General features: G+C 47.9%; 2 protein-coding genes across 4 annotated transcripts in view; both read left to right on the top strand.

Moving 5' to 3' along the window:
• Window positions 1-1,109: 1,109 nt before the first annotated feature.
• The window catches only part of SEPTIN2 (septin 2), a 126,596-nt gene continuing 108,918 nt past the window's right edge, over window positions 1,110-18,787 (top strand). The window contains exon 1 of one of the 3 annotated variants that reach the window (XM_077291008.1): window positions 1,110-1,232. The gene's annotated coding sequence lies outside the window, so the exon portion shown is untranslated. Of the gene's footprint in view, window positions 1,233-1,267; window positions 1,407-18,787 lie in introns of those variants that run through there. The other 2 variants (XM_077291009.1, XM_077291011.1) reach the window with 2 other exon arrangements.
• On the top strand, window positions 16,230-18,348 carry LOC143808400 (uncharacterized). Its single transcript, XM_077291007.1, has 2 exons — window positions 16,230-16,911; window positions 16,999-18,348. Exons 1-2 carry the CDS (start codon window positions 16,864-16,866, stop codon window positions 18,262-18,264), a joined length of 1,314 nt encoding a protein of 437 aa, XP_077147122.1. The 5' UTR covers window positions 16,230-16,863; the 3' UTR covers window positions 18,265-18,348.

Raw genomic sequence — 18,787 nt, 5'->3', positions numbered from 1 at the left:
GAATCGGTGTGCCCAGGAAAAATTGCTTAAATTTTGAGGTCCATTTTCTCCTGTTACCATTGTGAAAATAAAAAAAATGGTTCTAACGTAAAATGTTTGTGAAAAAAAAGGTAAATGTTCATTTTTTTTCCAGTCCATTAATTCCAGTGAAGCACCTGAAGGGTTAAAAAACTTCTTCAATGTGGTTTTGAGCACCTTGAGGGGTGCAGTTTTTAGAATGGTGTCACTTTTGGGTATTTTCTGTCATATAGGCCCCTCACTTTAAATGTGAGGTGATCCCTTAAAAATGGTTTTGTAAAATTGTTGTAAAAATTAGAAATCGATGGTCGACTTTTAACCCTTATAACTTCCTAACCACAAAATGTGTTTCAGAAATGGTGCTGATGTAAAGTAGACATGTGGGAAATGTTAGCTAGTAACTATTTTGTGTGACATAACTCTGTGATCTAAGGACATAAAAATTAAAAGTTGGAAATTTGGAGAAAATTTTCACAATTTTCAAATTGTTTCACGACTAAACACAAGTCATATCGAAAACATTTCAGCACTATCAGAAAGTGCAATACGTCAGGAAAAAAACAATCTGTGGAATCCGTGGGATCCGTTGAAGTGTTCCAGAGCAATAACCTCGTATAGTGACACAGTGGTCAGAATTGTAAAATTCCGACTGGTCAGGAAGGTGAAAATAGGCTCGGCAGTGAAGGGGTTAACAAAAGGCCTTATTGCTAAAGTTCAGAGTGACAAGTACCAGCAAGGAACCGTAATTACAGCCTGCAGAGAGGAAGTCCCCGGAGCCGCACCGACCGCACTCAGCAGCTCAGCTCACACATCTCCACCGCTGCAGCCGCTCGGACAGGCTCATGTGACTGACAGCAGCGGTTCTGCGCTCCGCTCTCTCCCGGTTGGCGGACTGGACTGCCGGACTCCCTCCATCTCATCACTAGTCCATTACTGGCAGCGCGCAAGGGGCATGGGCTATTCTACCCCACGCCCACATAGGGGAGGGTGTGTGGTCACTTTCTCCGTTAGAAACTTGCTGATTGGCTGGAATCAGGTGTCAGTCAGACTCCCGGCAGCGTTCAAGAATGTTCCATTGGTTGTTTGAAGTTTATCTGGCCGTTTGGAGATCGTTGATTGGCTGTCGGAAGCAGTGGGCGTTCTGAGGCGGTTCTGGGAGTTTGCTTCAGGTTGCAACTTTTTGGCTGGGCTTGTTCGGCACCGGAAACCGAGAGGTAATAATAGGAGCGGGCGGGGAGCGGGGCTACCGGCGAGTTCCGCCTTGTCTGCTGTAGTCCTGTCCATGGGCTGAGGGCAGAGTCTGTCAGTGTGCATGGCTGCTACTTGTACTCCGCTAATGTGACCTGAAGCGGATTCCGCTGCTGCTGAGGTGAAATTACAACCTTCAGGTCTGTGTGCTGGAACTTCTAGTGCTTTTGGCCTCATATATTGATGTGTGGTCTCCGTGCAGTCTCCACTGGGCTGTGGACGGATAGTGGACCAGAGGCTGACATCAGGGTGTGTCAGGATCCTCCCAGGCAGCAGAGGATGCAGGATCACAGCCGGGATGTGCTGGAGGCAGAGATCTGCCGGACCGCGGGGTGTAGGGAGAGATCTGCCGGACCGCGGGGTGTAGGGAGAGATCTGCCGGACCGCGGGGTGTAGGGAGAGATCTGCCGGACCGCGGGGTGTAGGGAGAGATCTGCCGGACCGCGGGGTGTAGGGAGAGATCTGCCGGACCGCGGGGTGTAGGGAGGGATCTGCCGGACCGCGGGGTGTAGGGAGGGATCTGCCGGACCGCGGGGTGTAGGGAGAGATCTGCCGGACCGCGGGGTGTAGGGAGAGATCTGCCGGACCGCGGGGTGTAGGGAGGGATCTGCCGGACCGCGGGGTGTAGGGAGGGATCTGCCGGACCGCGGGGTGTAGGGAGAGATCTGCCGGACCGCGGGGTGTAGGGAGGGATCTGCCGGACCGCGGGGTGTAGGGAGGGATCTGCCGGACCGCGGGGTGTAGGGAGGGATCTGCCGGACCGCGGGGTGTAGGGAGGGATCTGCCGGACCGCGGGGTGTAGGGAGGGATCTGCCGGACCGCGGGGTGTAGGGAGGGATCTGCCGGACCGCGGGGTGTAGGGAGGGATCTGCCGGACCGCGGGGTGTAGGGAGGGATCTGCCGGACCGCGGGGTGTAGGGAGGGATCTGCCGGACCGCGGGGTGTAGGGAGGGATCTGCCGGACCGCGGGGTGTAGGGAGAGATCTGCCGGACCGCGGGGTGTAGGGAGGGATCTGCCGGACCGCGGGGTGTAGGGAGGGATCTGCCGGACCGCGGGGTGTAGGGAGAGATCTGCCGGACCGCGGGGTGTAGGGAGGGATCTGCCGGACCGTGGGGTGTAGGGAGAGATCTGCCGGACCGCGGGGTGTAGGGAGGGATCTGCCGGACCGCGGGGTGTAGGGAGGGATCTGCCGGACCGCGGGGTGTAGGGAGGGATCTGCCGGACCGCGGGGTGTAGGGAGGGATCTGCCGGACCGCGGGGTGTAGGGAGGGATCTGCCGGACCGCGGGGTGTGATCAATTCTCATCAGTATCATTGTTGGCAGACGGATTATTACGCCCCTCAGATTTTTCTGTCACCAGAATTCTTCTCATACATCTGAAAGCAGCATGATATAGGGCAGAGACCCTGATTCCAGACATGTCACTTAGGCTACTTTCACACTAGCTTCGTGCACTGCACGTCGCAATGCGACGTGCCGACGCAACAACGCTAGTGTTGAAAGCGCCGCACAACGAGGGCAGCGGATGCTGTTTTTCAACGCATCCGCTGCCCCATTGTGAGGTGCGGGGAGGAGGGGGCGGAGTTCCGGCCGCGCATGCGCAGTCGGAAATGCTGCAGATGACGCACAAAAAAACGTTACATGTAACTTTTTTTTTGTGCCGACGGTTCGACGTGTGGCAATGCGTCGCACTGCGTCGCTAATGCCGGTCTATGGAGAAAAAACTCATCCTGCAAGCACTTTTGCAGGATGCGTTTTTTCTGCAAAACGACGCATAGCGACGTGCAGTGCACGACGCTAGTGTGAAAGTAGCCTTAGTTGGCGGCTTTCTGTCCTTTTCATAAAATCCTGCTCACCCCACAGATTGGCTGCTTTCTGTGTACACAGTGCATAGGCAGAAAGCTGCCAATTGGTGGGGACAATGATTTCTAGAGCTCATGAATATGGAGGGCTACCTGGCAGATTTACTAGTCCTTTAGTGGTTTCCTTCTGACAAAACTATGATTTTAACAAAACTACAGCAAGAAGCCTAATAGTGACACATAACTGGAATTGGGTTCTCTCTCTCTAAATTTTGCTGCTTTCAGATTAGATGACAAAAACCTGGTGACAGATTCCCATTAAATGGTTTGTCTGTTGATAATAAGTTTTCTCCTATAAACAGTATAGATCACTTACTGATCTTGGGGGTCTAATAGGTGAGGTTGGCACCGTGCAGCAGAACAGGGACTTGTATGCCCCGACCAGTGCTCTGTTCCTTCCCAGTGGGCCTGTGGAGCTCCGTGCTCTGCTTTTATGCAGCAGCCCCATGGAGATTGAATGGAGCAGTCATCGCACACACATCCATGCTAAGGGCTCTTTCTGACGTCCATGATCATTGGGCAGATCTCTGATCACAGTGCGTGGACTGACCGAGCGTTACTGCCTCCAGTATATGAAGCTGTCACACTGTGGTTGGGAGACGCGCAGCCTGTCGGCGCATTGCGATCAGAGGTCGGCCCGATGATCATGGACACCTGAAAAAGCCCTAATGGCGAAACAAGTGCCTGGTTGGACCAATCAACAAGAATCGCCTACTCCCCTATCCCATGAATAGGTAATAACTTGTTTCAGATAAAAATAAGATTTTCCTGTAGACCTCGACTTCCTTATTAAGTCCACAATCCAGTCTGTGCCATGAATTTACGCGCTGTACTGAATTTGTTAGCAGCGTGTGATTTGCTGAAACCTCCCCCGCTTTGCTGCTCCTGTATGCCATCTCAGATTTACCGTGTGCAGGATGTAAAATCCACAGCAATTCCGGGTCGTGAAGGCCTAGTCTTACAATGCAGCCCTGGCGGTGCTGTGCATAGGCAGGATTTCTATCTTTTGTGATTGACTTCACCGTTTTTTATAAAATGATGTCGCTCCCTTTATTCTTCAATCTGAACTAAATCTGTAGGAGTCCAGCCGTGGCCCAGACCAGAGCTACGTGTAATAATACAAGCACCGTGACTGGCATCCAGTGTTATGTGATGTATGTGAAGCATGGAGGGAGGGGATGCAGTTCAGGGTGGTGTCCCCCTTGCAATGCACAGACCAGATGTCTACGAATAGCAGTCTGCATTATGGCGTCCGCCACTTGGAGACTAAGAATTCTTTACGCGAAGCATCTGTAGTAATGATCATGGGAACATTTGTATTACAGCTTTACAGATCTGTAAATGGGATGACAATGTAGTCGTCTCGGCAAAGATTAAAAGGGATTTTAAGATATGGTTACAGGAAAGGGATCATGGCAAAAAAACAAACAAAGTGTTACTTGTTAGTGATGAGCGAACATGGGGTGTTATCAGAGTATTTTGGGCGTGCTGGAATAATCTGAGTCCCTGCAGCTGCGTGATTCACGGCTGTTACTCAGCCGCAACACATGGTGGGTTGCCTGTTTGTTAGACAGCCGCAACACACAGGGGTTCCCTGATTGTTAGACAGCCGCAACACATGGGGGTTCCCTGATTGTTAGACAGCCGCAACACATGGGGGTTCCCTGTTTGTTAGACAGCCGCAACACATGGGGGTTCCCTGATTGTTAGACAGCCGCAACACATGGGGGTTCCCTGATTGTTAGACAGCCGCAACACATGGGGGTTCCCTGATTGTTAGACAGCCGCAACACATGGGGGTTCCCTGATTGTTAGACAGCCGCAACACATGGGGGTTCCCTGATAGTTAGACAGCCGCAACACATGGGGGTTCCCTGATTGTTAGACAGCCGCAACACATGGGGGTTCCCTGATTGTTAGACAGCCGCAACACATGGGGGTTCCCTGATTGTTAGACAGCCACCACACATGGGGGTTCCCTGATTGTTAGACAGCCGCAACACATGGGGGTTCCCTGATTGTTAGACAGCCGCAACACATGGGGGTTCCCGTTTGTTAGACAGCTGCAACACATAATTATTATTATTATTATTTATATAGCACCATTAATTCCATGGTGCTGTACATGAGAAAAGGGGTTACATACAGGGTTATAGATATCGTTAACAGTAAACATTTTACAATGACAGACTGGTACAGAGGGGAGAGGTTCCTGTCCTTGTGGACTTACATTCTTCGGGATATGGCAGAGCATTTGGATGTGCTTGTATTGTGTCAATGGCAGAAAGGATATTCCCCGTATATTACCATCCAGTCATACGGGGAGTGCACTGAGCAGGTTCAGAATCTGTGTTTGCCCCATACACCATTCCTACAGTGTATATTGGGACCTTTTCCAGACATATACTGTGATGTTGCCATTCACCAGTGGGGTCTTTCAGCCTCCATCTTGTAGTTAAGCATCTGCTCATCGTCTGTTTTACTGTATAGGATATTGCAGCAGACTGTGCTTTACTATACCGAGGGCTAGTGCAAGGTAACGTATACTATGCGATACACAATTCTTTACAGTGGATCCCTAGGATGGACGGCTGCCTGAGCATTTATCCTGACTGTGCCCGCTGTTGGACGCATTCCTCCCATAGGTGGGCACAAATGCATTGTGAATCTAGCCTGATAACGATGTCACTTGACTGGATTGACAGGACTTGGGAGATAACTTGGTTTCTATTATATAAAAGGGTTAGTCCCTGCGGTCCCCTAACTTCCGCTTTGAGAGGTGACTAGGGTAGGTGATGTCACGGCTAGTGATACATGCCGGGGACATGAGATTGATTCGGTATTATCTGGATCAAATCTCACTGTGGAAGTGAGCAAAGGAGGACTATCCATTTAACCAGTTACATTTTTTACTTGATGGCTCTCTCTCCCCATGGGGGGGGGCAGTCTAATTAAAGTTCCTGCAATGTTAGCATTGTTATTAAGTGTTATCACTGCCACAAAAAGGGCTTAAAGCGAAACGCACGTAGAGGACCCTGGCATCACACTCCAGCTGTACCTACTATGCGTCTATACATATCCTTTGGTCTAGTGTGTTCTATAATCATGCCTTGTTTGGAGGCTTGTCTCCATATAGGAAAATAACTGTTACTGAGTGTCACTTCATTTCATTACTTACATATCTATACATGTCGCTGTATGATTTTTGATCAACTGAGTCTCACTCTATTCTATTTTACTTAACAATGTCTTTTTTTTTTTTGGGACACCTAATCTTTAGCTTCTAGCCACTAAGATTTTATAATTGGGTCCAATTTTTTTGTGTTGTGTTTGTAAAATGAATGTTTTCAAAATAGGAAATCATGTCATTGTCATTTTTAATTGAATATTGGGACGCCCTTTTCTGAAAAATCCGTAACTTGAAAAAATGTTGCAAATTATGTTTCTGATTCATTAGGACCCAAATCATTAAAAATCTGTCATTAAAAAAAAAAAAAAGAAAATTACTAATTGGCAAGTAATGGGTTAAACCAAGGATTGTATACTTTTCTTTACCTTTGCTGGTTGTTGATGCCAAGTATTGGCTAACTATTTATGTAATTTTTCCCTGTTTGTTAGACACCCCCAGCACGTGGAGGGTTCCCTATTTGCTAGACAGACCCAACACATGGGGGGTTCCTGTTTGTTGTTATTATTAATTTATATAGCACCATTGATTCCATGGTGCTGTACATGAGAAGGGGTTACATCAAAATACAAATATCACTTACAATAGACAAACTAACTGACAGACTGATACAGCAGAGGGACGAGGACCCTGCCCTTGCGGGCTTACATTCTACACTGGTGGGGAAGGAGACAGCAGGTTGAGGGTTGCAGGAGCTCCGGTGTTGGTGAGGAGGCAGCGGGGTCAGTGCAGGCTGTAAGCTTTCTTGAACAGGTGGGTTTTCAGGTTCCGTCTGAAGGATCCGAATGTGATTGATAGTTGGACGTGTTGGGGCACAGAATTCCAGAGCATGGAGGATATTCTGGAGAAGTCTTGGGGGCAATTAGGTGAGAAGTTCGTTAGATAGCCGCAATACATGGGGGAATCCCTGTTTAGCAGCCACACATGGGGGATTGTCTAACCTCTGCAAAACATGCAGCCACAGGGACTTAAAGGGAACCTGTCACCCCCAAAATGGAAGATGAGCTAAGCCCACCGGCATCAGGGGCTTATCTACATCATTCTGTAATGCTGTAGATAAGCCCCCGATGTAACCTGAAAGATGAGAAAAAGAGGTTAGATTATACTCACCCAGGGGCGGTCCCGCTGCGGTCCAGGTCTGACGCGCGTTGCAGTCCGGTCCAGGGCCTCCTATCTTACGATGACATCTTCTTCTTGTCTTTGCGCTGCGGCTCCAGGGCAGATAAAGTACGCCTGCTCCTGCGCCACAGCGTGAAGACAAGAAGAGGACGTCATCGTAAGAAGATGGGAGGCCCCGGACCAGACCGCGACGCCCATCGGATCGGACCGCCCGCCCAGGTGAGTATAATATAACCTCTTTCCTATCTTTCAGGATACATCGGGGGCTTATCTACAGCATTCCAGAATGCTGTAGATAAGCCCCTGATGCTGGTGGGTTTAGCTCACCTTCCATTTTGGGGGTGACAGGTTCCCTTTAAACATATTTTCTGAGCATGCCCAAGATACTCGGATAACGTAATATCTGAGCACGTTCGCTCATCTCTATCTCTGAGCTCCCACCTCTCCAGGACTACTGCCCATTGGTGTCAGCTGAGACCAGAAGTGATGACATCCTCCTGTCCAGAGAGTCACCCGACCACTGATGACCGGTAGATCAGATGTTATTTGCTGCGGTTAGTTGAGCAGAGCATCATGACTTCCATTGGTGGGTGGGCACTGGAGTTTTGCAGATACGAGTTCTGTGCTCTGCTTTCTCTAGCAGTCCCACTGACTGTTGGAGCAGTGGTGCTCATGGTCGACCCCCCCCCGACCCCTACAGACTGAATACTGCAGAGCCCCATAGCTGTAGGACTCGCACCGATCAGCAAGTTATTACTTATTGAAGAGGTGCTAAGGCTGGTTTCACACATGCGTTTTTATCTGCATGCGTTTTTTAAAAAAACGCATGTGTGAAAAAACGCATGTAATCGCGGCAAAACGCCGCGTTTTTTAGACGCATGCGTTTTTTTTTTTTCCCATGAAAAAATCAACTAGAAAATCCACTAATAGTAGAATTAACTAGGGTTAAGGTTAGGGGTAGCTTTTTATTAGAAGAATGTCCTGGTCACCATAACCCTAACCCTACCCCTAACCCCTAAACGTAACTGAAATACGTGGCACTGAAATACGTGGCACTGAAATACGTGGCACTGAAATACGTGGCACTGAAATACGTGGCACTGAAATACGTGGCACTGAAATACGTGGCACTGAAATACGTGGCACTGAAATACGTGGCACTGAAATACGTGGCACTGAAATACGTGGCACTGAAATACGTGGCACTGAAATACGTGGCACTGAAATACGTGGCACTGAAATACGTGGCACTGAAATACGTGGCACTGAAATACGTGGCACTGAAATACGTGGCACTGAAATACGTGGCACTGAAATACGTGGCACTGAAATACGTGGCACTGAAATACGTGGCACTGAAATACGTGGCACTATGACTGTCAGAAAATGTTCATTAAACGGTTAGGGGTAGAGTTAGGGTTAGGGTTTGGATCCCTTTTATCACCTTGATGGTGGTGGGTGGCTTTTCAGTCTGTTTTCTGGGTTTTTTCTATAAAAACGCATGCGTTTTTAACGCAAACAAACGCATGTGCTTAAAAACGCATGCGTTTACATAGACAGCAATGCATTTTTTTGCCGCGAAAAAACGCATGCGTTTTTTCGCGGCAAAAAAAACGCGCAAAAAAATACTACAGGTTGCATTTTTGAAAATGAACGCATGCAGAAAAAAAACGCATGCGTTTGAAAACGCGACCAAACGCAAACCAAAAAAACGCATGCGTTTTCAATGTTAAATATAGGGGGAAAAAACGCATGCGTTTTTTGTGCAAAAAACGCTGCAGACAAAAACGCAAGTGTGAAACCAGCCTAACTGGTCCAGCTGCTGGATTTTTGGAATTTCTGCACTAAAACATGCAGGGATAAGATACAAATATTCGTTAATATCCAAAGTTATGTTAATTTTACTGATTATTACAATATTCATATTTTTTGCCATATTGTTTATAGGAAGCTATGCTGATTCTGTGTGTTTTTATAAAGATACTTCTCATATAAATATAGATTTAAATTTTTTTTTAATTTTTTTTTCTGTTCACAATTGCTTTAGTTGAAGTCATTCAGGTCAAACGACAAATTAGGTCATCAATCATAGCAAATATCAATTGTTTAGTTGCTTTGTCTAAATCGCCAATATCACCTGATGGCATTGTGTGACAATCTTGACGGCTCAACAATGTACAAAAGTCGTTCTAAATATATCTCGTCACCAGCTGCTGTCGGAGGAAGGTCATACCTGCAGCCAGTTTTTATCTGAGCCGCCACTTCCTATGTACCAAGTAGGAACAAGAAGTAAGCACTGAAGCTTTTCAAGGCATCAACAACGCTTCATTGTCTTTTTATGCTATTTTGACCTTTATTTGTTTACTAGCTGTACTACCCGGCTTCGCCCGGGTTAATGACTGCTGTTAGCAAAATAGAATGTGTTAACAAAAATTTATTCTGCACACAAAAACCACAAAACAAATAGATAGAAATGTAATTATTAAAAGGCAAAAACTAAGCAAATAGAAGCATTTCACAACATATATTAGCTTTGTTATACTGAGAATGTCTTTGTTGCCTATATTAACCAATCAGAGCTCAGGTTAATTAACTGTAGCAAAATAGAAGCTGAGCTGTGATTGGTTGCTATTGGCAGCCTGATAAATCCCCAGCCAACAGGAAGCCCTCCCCCCTGGCAGTATATATTAGCTCACACATACACATAATAGACAGGTCATGTGACTGACAGCTGCCGTATTTCCTATATGGTACATTTGTTGCTCTTGTAGTTTGCTTATTAATCAGATTTTTATTTTTGAAGGACAATACCAGACTTGTGTGTGTTTTAGGGCGAGTTTTATGTGTCAAGTTGTGTGTGTTGAGTTGCGTGTGGCGACATGCATGTAGCGACTTTTGTGAGATGAGTTTTGTGTGGCGACATGCGTGTAGCAACATTTTGTGTGTTGAGTTGCATGTGACAGGTTAGTGTAGCAAGTTGTGTGCAGCAAGATTTGTGCATGGCGAGTTTTGCGCGTGGCGAGTTTTATGTGTGGTGCATTTTGAGTATGTGCAAGTTTTGTGTGAGGCAACTTTTGCATGTGGTGCAACTTTTGTACATGTGGCAATTTTTCTGTGTGTGCAAGTTTTGCATGAGGTGAGTTTTCCATGAGGTGAGTTTTGCACGTGTGGCGAGTTTTGCGTGAGCCTAGTTTTGCATATGGCGAGTTTTGCATGTAGCGAGTTTTGAGTGGTGACTTTTGTGTTTCGACTTTTATGTGGCGAGGTTGGTGTGTGTGTGTGGTGAAATGTGTGCTGAGGGTGGTATATGTGTTCAAGCACGTGGTAGTGTGTGGCGCATTTTGTGTTTGTGTTCATATCCCCGTGTGTGGTGAGTATCCCATGTCGGGGCCCCACCTTAGCAACTGTACGGTATATACTCTTTGTCGCCATCGCTCTCATTCTTTAAGTCCTCATTGTTCACATCTGGCAGCTGTCAATTTTCCTCCAACACTTTTCCCTTCACTTTTTCCCCATTATGTAGATAGGAGCAAAATTGTTTGGTGAATTGGAACGCGCGGGGTTAAAATTTCACCTCACAACATAGCCTATGACGCTCTCGGGGTCCAGACGTGTGACTGTGCAAAATTTTGTGGCTGTAGCTGCGACGGTACAGATGCCAATCCCGGACATACACACATACATACATACACACATTCAGCTTTATATATTAGATATACCTGTATGTAATCTCCTGTATATAGTATATACCTGTGTGTCATCTCACCTATATATAGTATATATCTGTGTGTCATCTCCTGTATATAGTATATACCTGTATGTCATCTCCTCCTATACATAGCATATACCTGTGTCATCTCCTCCTGTATATACTATATACCTGTAGGTAATCTGCTCCTGTATATAGTATATACCTGTGTGTCATCTCCTCCTGTATATAGTATATACCTGTATGTCATCTCCTCCTGTATGTAGTATGTACCTGTATGTCATCTCCTCCTCTATATAGTATATACCTGTGTGTCATCTCTCCTGTATATAGTATATATCTGTGTGTCATCTCCTCCTGTATATAGTATATACCTGTGTGTCATCTCCCCTGTAAATAGTATATACCTGTGTGTCATCTCCTGTATATAGTATATAGCTGTATGCCATCTCCTCCTGTATTAGCCCTCGTTCACACGTTATTTGGTCAGTATTTTTACCTCAGTATTTGTAAGCTAAAATGGCAGCCTGATAAATCCCCAGCCAACAGTAAGCCCACCCCCTGGCAGTATATATTAGCTCACACATACACATAATAGACTGGTCATGTGACTGACAGCTGCCGGATTCCTATATGGTACATTTGTTGCTCTTGTAGTTTGTCTGCTTATTAATCAGATTTTTATTTTTGAAGGATACCAGACTTGTGTGTGTTTTAGGGCGAGTTTCGTGTGTCAAGTTGTGTGTGTTGAGTTGCGTGTGGCGACATGCATGTAGGGACTTTTGTGAGATGAGTTTTGTGTGGCGACATGCGTGTAGCAACTTTTTGTGTGTCGAGTTGCATGTGACAGGTTAGTGTAGCAAGTTGTGTGCAGCAAGTTTTGCGCATGGCGAGTTTTGCGCGTGGCGAGTTTTATGTGTGGTGCCTTTTGAGTATGTGCAAGTTTTGTGTGAGGCAACTTTTGCATGTGTTGCAACTTTTGTGCATGTGGCAATTTTTCTGCGTGTGGCAATTTTTCTGCGTGTGCAAGTTTTGCGTGTGGCGAGTTTTGCACGTGTGGCGAGTTTTGCATGTGGAGAGTTTTGCGCGTGGCGAGTTTTGAGCGGCGACTTTTGTGTTTCTACTTTTATGTGGCGAGGTTGGTGTATGTGTGGTGAAATGTGCACTGAGGGTGGTATATGTGTTCGAGCACGTGGTAGTGTGTGGCGCATTTTGTGTGTGTGTTCATATCCCCGTGGTGGTGTGATTATCCCATGTTGGGGCCCCACCTTAGCAACTGTACAGTATATACTCTTTGGTGCCATCGCTGTCATTCTTTAAGTCCCCCTTGTTCACATCTGGCAGCTGTTAATTTGCCTCCAACACTTTTCCTTTCATTTTTTCCCCATTATGTAGATAGGGGCAAAATTGTTTGGTGACTTGGAAAGCGCGGGGTTAAAATTTCACCTCACAATATAGCTTTGACGCTCTCAGGGTCCAGACGTGTGACTGTGCAAAATTTTGTGGCTGTAGCTGCTACGGTTCAGATGCCAATCCCGGACATACATACATACATACATACATACACACACACACACATTCAGCTTTATATATTAGATTTGTACATAGACGACCCCTTAATATACAGCTCATGCACAGACCTGTAAAAAAAAAAAAAAAAAAAAAAGCGGTTTGATTAGTGTGTAGACTAGAAATAGGCCCTAGCCCTATGTTATTGCATTGGGAGTGCTCAGCCAATGAGCGGCGCGGGATTCAAATCCCCCGCCGGCTGAGCCAATGAGTGGTGCCGCACGAGATTCAAATTCCCCGCCAAGGCGCGCGGCACCGCTCATTGGCTCAGCCGGCAGGCGGGGATTAAAATCGAGCTTTGGCGGGGGATTTGAATCCCGCACCGCTCATTGGCTGAGGCCAGGGGCGCTTAGCCAGTGAGCGGTGCTGCGCGGCTTGTTGGGGGATATGAATCCTGATCGTCATATCGGAATACCCATAACTTGGGTGTTCCATTATGACGGTCGGCATAGTTCCGATGTGAGCAGCCAGGAGATGAGTGGCTGGCGCCGCTCATCTCCCGACTGCTTTGCCGCTGACCTCCCTGCGGCGGGAGATGAGCACTGCTGATCTCCCGATGGAATAGCGGTGCAGTTCTTGGCACTTGTGGAGGCGCAGTTCGTGGCCTTCTGGCCGCGGTGGATTGTGGGATAGCGACACAATCGCTGGAAGCTGTGACAGAGCCAATTGGCAATTAGATTTTAGATGAGTACACTTCTATTCTCCTGTGTCTTACACTAATTTTGGACCGTCAATGTATCCAAAGGGAACTTGTCATTCAATTTATGCTGCCCAAACCCTGAGAAATATGAATTGCAGCCTGACTGCATGATTGCAGCTAGGTATAATATTCATTGGAACACTCCGGTGTTTCAGAGAAAATGTACTTTTCAGGCCCGTAGGCAGAGACAGGACTACTGCACCCGGCCGGCTCTTCCCAGCGCTGCTAGAAGTAACAGATTAGTGAGATAGTCCTGCTGTTCCCATCTAGCAGCCCTGGGAAAACCCTGATGGGGGGAGTGGCGGACTAATCAGGTAGTTCTGGTCCCTGCTAGATCAGGGTGTTTCAGCAGGTAGTAGATGTCGGTGCAGTCAGGCTCTGATTCATGCTGCCAGTTCCCTTTATCGAGCACTTACGAACTTGCTCTCAGAACGATTGCTAACACCATAGCTGTCCCCGTGCCATGTAGGCAGCACATCTCCAACAATGTGCTGCTGGTAACCATGATTTATTTTTTCCGCCATAAGCAAGCCAACAAATGAGCGGTTTGCATTTCCATTGGGTGATTGCTAACATGTTAATACCAGTGATCATCGTCACGTTTGATGCATAAATAAGCCTCTCCGTTACTGATTGCTGTGTCTTTGTTTCCTGTGTTTGGTCTGTACAGCCTGTGATACACAGGAAGCCGCTCTTTGCTCTGGTGTCTGAAGAATCCCACACTCCCAGCGCCGCTTCCTTCCTGTGCAGCTTTGTATAAACTCTCACATTTCAGGGGCCCCTGACACATTTATCCATCACACAGCTCAATCTTCTGTAGGGCATTTACTGTAAGGTTTGGTTCACAACTTAAAAAAAAAAAAAAAATTCTGCTTTATTCTTGCAAACCCCTCTTCTTAATTTGCATAGGATTAGTCTCCTTTCTGGTTATTGTTTTGTGCACATTCTTAAAATTCTGTAAGAAAATATGTTCTGCATTCTGTGAAAGGGTATGTGCACACAATGTCTTTTTCTGGTAGATTTTGCCTAGAACCCATCTGAAAAAACGCTTAATAAACATTAAAAAATAATGAACATCTGTATTGCAGTGTCAAAACAACTTTTTTTTTTTTTTTTAACCGCTTCAGGATTTGAAAGCTGTAAAGAACTGATCTGACCCATCTTCAAAATTTTATATGTGAAATTAGAGAGGACCGCAAAAAAGGCTAAAAGGACTCCGAAGAAGGATAAACACCGCCGGCTCTGCTTAATTCTTCTACTGCTATTACAAATCATTGTAGAAGTGTTCATGATTATGGTGTGGAGCTTTAAGCAGATTCCTTCCCAGTAAATTTGCCTTCTATTTTCAAAAAATGAAGGTTTAATTAAGGGGTTTAAAGGTTTTCTACTTTTATGTGGAAAGATAAGAGCAAGTCCAACCAGGGTGAAAAGCAGAAGACGCAGATGCTCATCTGTACAAGACCATGCAGTCCTGGATTCTGTAGGTTATGAACCCTTATTTCTCTAGTCACCTTCCACGACGGCATATGGAGGTTGTCTCTTTGCCCTAATGGGGAACAGGAAACACAGAGGTTAAAAGGACCTCCCACCTCCCACTTGCCAGTGTCTTTCCTGTTCCCCATGGGACAGGGAGAGGTTTCCTCATGTGCTGTAGTGGCCGGTGGCTACGGTACCTTGCAGGCGCTGCCTGTTTAGCCGGGCAGCAGATGGTCGCCTCTGGCCTCCTCCTCATGCTGCTCCCGTCGTCCTGCTTGCAGGTCCTCGGGACCCCCTCCCGGCCTTCCCGCGCCCCCACGAGGGCATAGCAGGCCGGGGTTCCCTGACCGGGCTCCTCCTGGAGCTGCCCGGCGTCCTCCTCCTCCATGGTCGGCTCGGCGTTTCGGAAGTGACGTCAGCGGCTCTCGCGCGTCACTTCCGGTTTCTTCATGCATTCAGAAGCCGGTACTTCCGGGTTTCGCCGGCCGGCGTGTCGGACCGCACAGCTCCCTCACCTGGATTCCGGAGGGGGAGGGGGATTAATCGCTGGAGCAGGTGCTTGGACGGCGTCCATAAAAGCCTGCTGAACCACCACTGAGGTAAGGCTATCTCCTTCAGTATGGAAGGTTCTTCATGCCCCGTATCTGCGGAGCCCAGCGCCACCCCTGCCTCTGTAAGTGTTCGCAGGGATGGGATCCGGGAGGAGTGTAGCAGGGGTTAGAAGTCCTCACCCCTCTCTCCCTTTATATATTTCAGGGAGAAAAACCTGCCCCTAAAGGTGCCTATAGAAAGAAGTGCCCTATCTGTTCCTCTAAATGTCCTCCTAACTGGGACAAGAAACTCTGTCAGTCATGTACAGACAAGATAATAAGAGCTGAGCAGCCATCACTATTGGATGAGATTCGCTCATTAGTAAAACAGGAGGTACAATCTTCTCTGGCAGCCTTTACACCTCCACCCCCACCTCCATCTCCGCAGCCACAACCTCATTCCCCGGCTAAAAAGAGGAAAATTCAGGTTGTGGAATCTGACTCTGATTCGGACCTCTCTCATGCCTCATCTGTTGGCTGGGAGGATCCAGTATCTCCTAAAGCTGAGGTCAGGAAATACCTCTTTTCCTCAGACTATATTGAGGATCTAGTCTCTGCTGTCCGTAATACCATGGGACTAGAAGAGGAACCTGTACCGCAGTCCATACAGGATCAGATGTTCGGTGGTCTTTCATCAGAGAAGAGAGTGGGCTTCCCAGTTCATGCCAATATCATCAGTATGATTAATCAGGAATGGGAACTACCTGAGAAGCATCTCAGTACCCCTTCAGAAATGAAGCACAGATTTCCAGTCCACCACCTGACAGCACCATTGGAGGACGTCCTTCTTATCCGCAGTGGGACAGGAACCACAAGTTAAAAGGACCCTCCCCACTCCACCCACCAGTGTTTTTCCTGTCCCACTGCGGATAGGAACTGCAAGACGCCCTCCGACGGTGCTGTGCAGATGGTGGGGATCGGGGGGCCCAGCCTTTCCCTTCCCCGCCGCAAGATATCTGCGGCTGATACCTACTATGGGGGGTCCCTCAGCCTCCCCAGTGTAGCGCTGCTCCTGGGGTCGGGTCCGCTTCCTCCTCGGGGGGCTCTCGGCCCGGGTGCCTGCATGCCGGGTGGTGCACCGCTCCAGCGTGCGGCCGGCTCCAGCGTGCGGCCAGCTCCAGCGTGCGGCCGCGGTTTCCGGGTCCAGCGGCCGCGTCACTTCCGGTCGCGACGACCGCGTCACTTCCGGTGCGGCCAGCATGGAGGATGACGCCGGCAGCAGCGCCGGCCTCGGTGAGGGGCTCAGCGCGGTCACCGTAGCGGCGGTAAGGAGGGCAGGATCAACCAGGTAAAACCTATATAATCTCACCAGGGGGGTCTGTATACCGCCGGCCATCCTGACAAGGGAGCACTCGGCTATACGTACATACTGTCACCTGCACTAATGGAGGACACTGCCAGACCTGAGGGGACTGACCAGCTTCAGGGGCACGTGAGTGGGCTATGCAAAGCCATACCACAAAGCTCACCCCTTCCCCTCCCCCCTTCTTACGGTACACGTATCTCTATTTTACCCTAGGCTGAGCCTTCCATTCCCACAGCCGAAAGGAAAAAATCGGGGAAAAATAAATGCCCGATATGTTCCACTAAGTTTCCAGAAAACTGGCGGAAACCATTGTGCAAATCATGCACATCCAAAATTGTGGGTGACGAGCAGACAGCGCTGCTATCCAGTATGAGGACCATGATTCGTCAGGAGGTTCAGGCTTCTATCTCAAGCTTGAATCTTCCCCAGGCTACTCAGTCAGAACCACAGACTTCACGGAAGAGGCTGAGGGAATCTAGCCCCTCTTCCGAGGGTGAAGTTTCGGGGGATTCTGACCAGGAAGAAAGAGACGGATCTGTGGGCAGAGGGAAGAGATATCTCTTCGCCGCAACAGATACAGATGAACTTCTTTATGCTGTACGTAACACCATGCAGCTACAGGATACACCAGAGGAAACCTCGATCCAGGACGAGATGTTTGGCGGATTACATGCCCAGGTGACAAAAGTCTTCCCCGTCAACAACCACATCCGTTCCATGATCCTGGAAGAGTGGCAGGAAGCGGAGAAGAAGCTAGTGATTCCCAGGGACTTTAGACTTCGTCTGCCCTACAACCCGGAGGACATTAAAGTGTGGGATGAAGTTCCCAAGATCGATGTCCCACTAGCAAAAGTGGCGAAGAAAACCTCAATACCATTTGAGGACTCTTCCGCGTTAAAGGATCCTATGGATCGTAAAGCGGATGGTTTGCTAAGGAGAACTTGGGAGTCCTCCGCGGCAATAATACGGGCCAATATAGCGGCAACTTCCGTAGCCCGGTCAATGCACTTATGGATTGACGACTTAGAGGATCACCTCAAAGCCAAGACTTCTAGAGAGGTTATCCTTAAATCATTGCCTTTGCTAAAACTCGCAACAGGCTTCATGGCGGACGCTTCTGCCGAATCTGTACGATTTGCGGCTAGAAGCGAATCCCTGTCTAATGCGGCCAGAAGAGCCATATGGCTAAAGACCTGGTCGGGGGATCTCCAGTCAAAAAATAAATTGTGTGGAATCCCATTCTCAGGAAATAAAGTGTTTGGGCCGATTCTAGACGATATTCTAGAGAAAGCCTCAGATAAAAAGAAGGGTTTCCCTGAGGAGAATACCAAAAAATATCAGCCCTTTCGTAGGTCCCGACCTGGTCAGAGGACAAACTACAAGGGGAAAGGGAAGACTGGGAGGTGGTCTTATCCCAAGGGTGGAAAAGGTAGAGACTCCATCTTCCCTAGTGCAGGCACACCAAAGTCAAATAAATGACATAAAGGTGGGAGGTCGATTACAGAAATTTCTAGGGGGTTGGCAGAAGGTATCCCAGAATCCTTGGATTCTACAGGTAGTGGCACAGGGATACAAATTAGAGTTCTCCAGCAGTCCCCCAGAAAGATTTGTAGTGACCCGACCTGGCCCGCTCTCCGACTCCTCCATGTGGACAAACATCCAGGAGCTGTTAGAATTAGAAGCGATTGTGCCAGTTCCCATCTCAGAAAGAGGCAGAGGCCATTATTCCCATTTGTTTTCAATAAAGAAACCATCCGGGGACTCCCGGACAATTATAAATTTAAAACCATTAAACAAATGGGTCCGGTACAAAAGATTCCGGATGGAATCTATAAGATCCACGACGCCTCTAATAGACAAGGACATGGTAATGTGTACCCTAGACCTAAGCAACGCTTACTATCATGTCCCGATACACCTCTCCTTCCAAAAGTTCCTGAGGTTCGCCATAATGAACAAGGGGATTGTACATCACTTCCAGTTCAGATGTCTCCCCTTCGGG

The sequence above is a fragment of the Ranitomeya variabilis genome, chromosome 2, assembly GCF_051348905.1.
Source record: "Ranitomeya variabilis isolate aRanVar5 chromosome 2, aRanVar5.hap1, whole genome shotgun sequence".
Lineage (NCBI taxonomy): Eukaryota > Metazoa > Chordata > Amphibia > Anura > Dendrobatidae > Ranitomeya > Ranitomeya variabilis.
The sequence above is the reverse complement of the archived record's forward strand: the minus strand, read 5'-3'. Positions and strand labels throughout refer to the sequence as shown.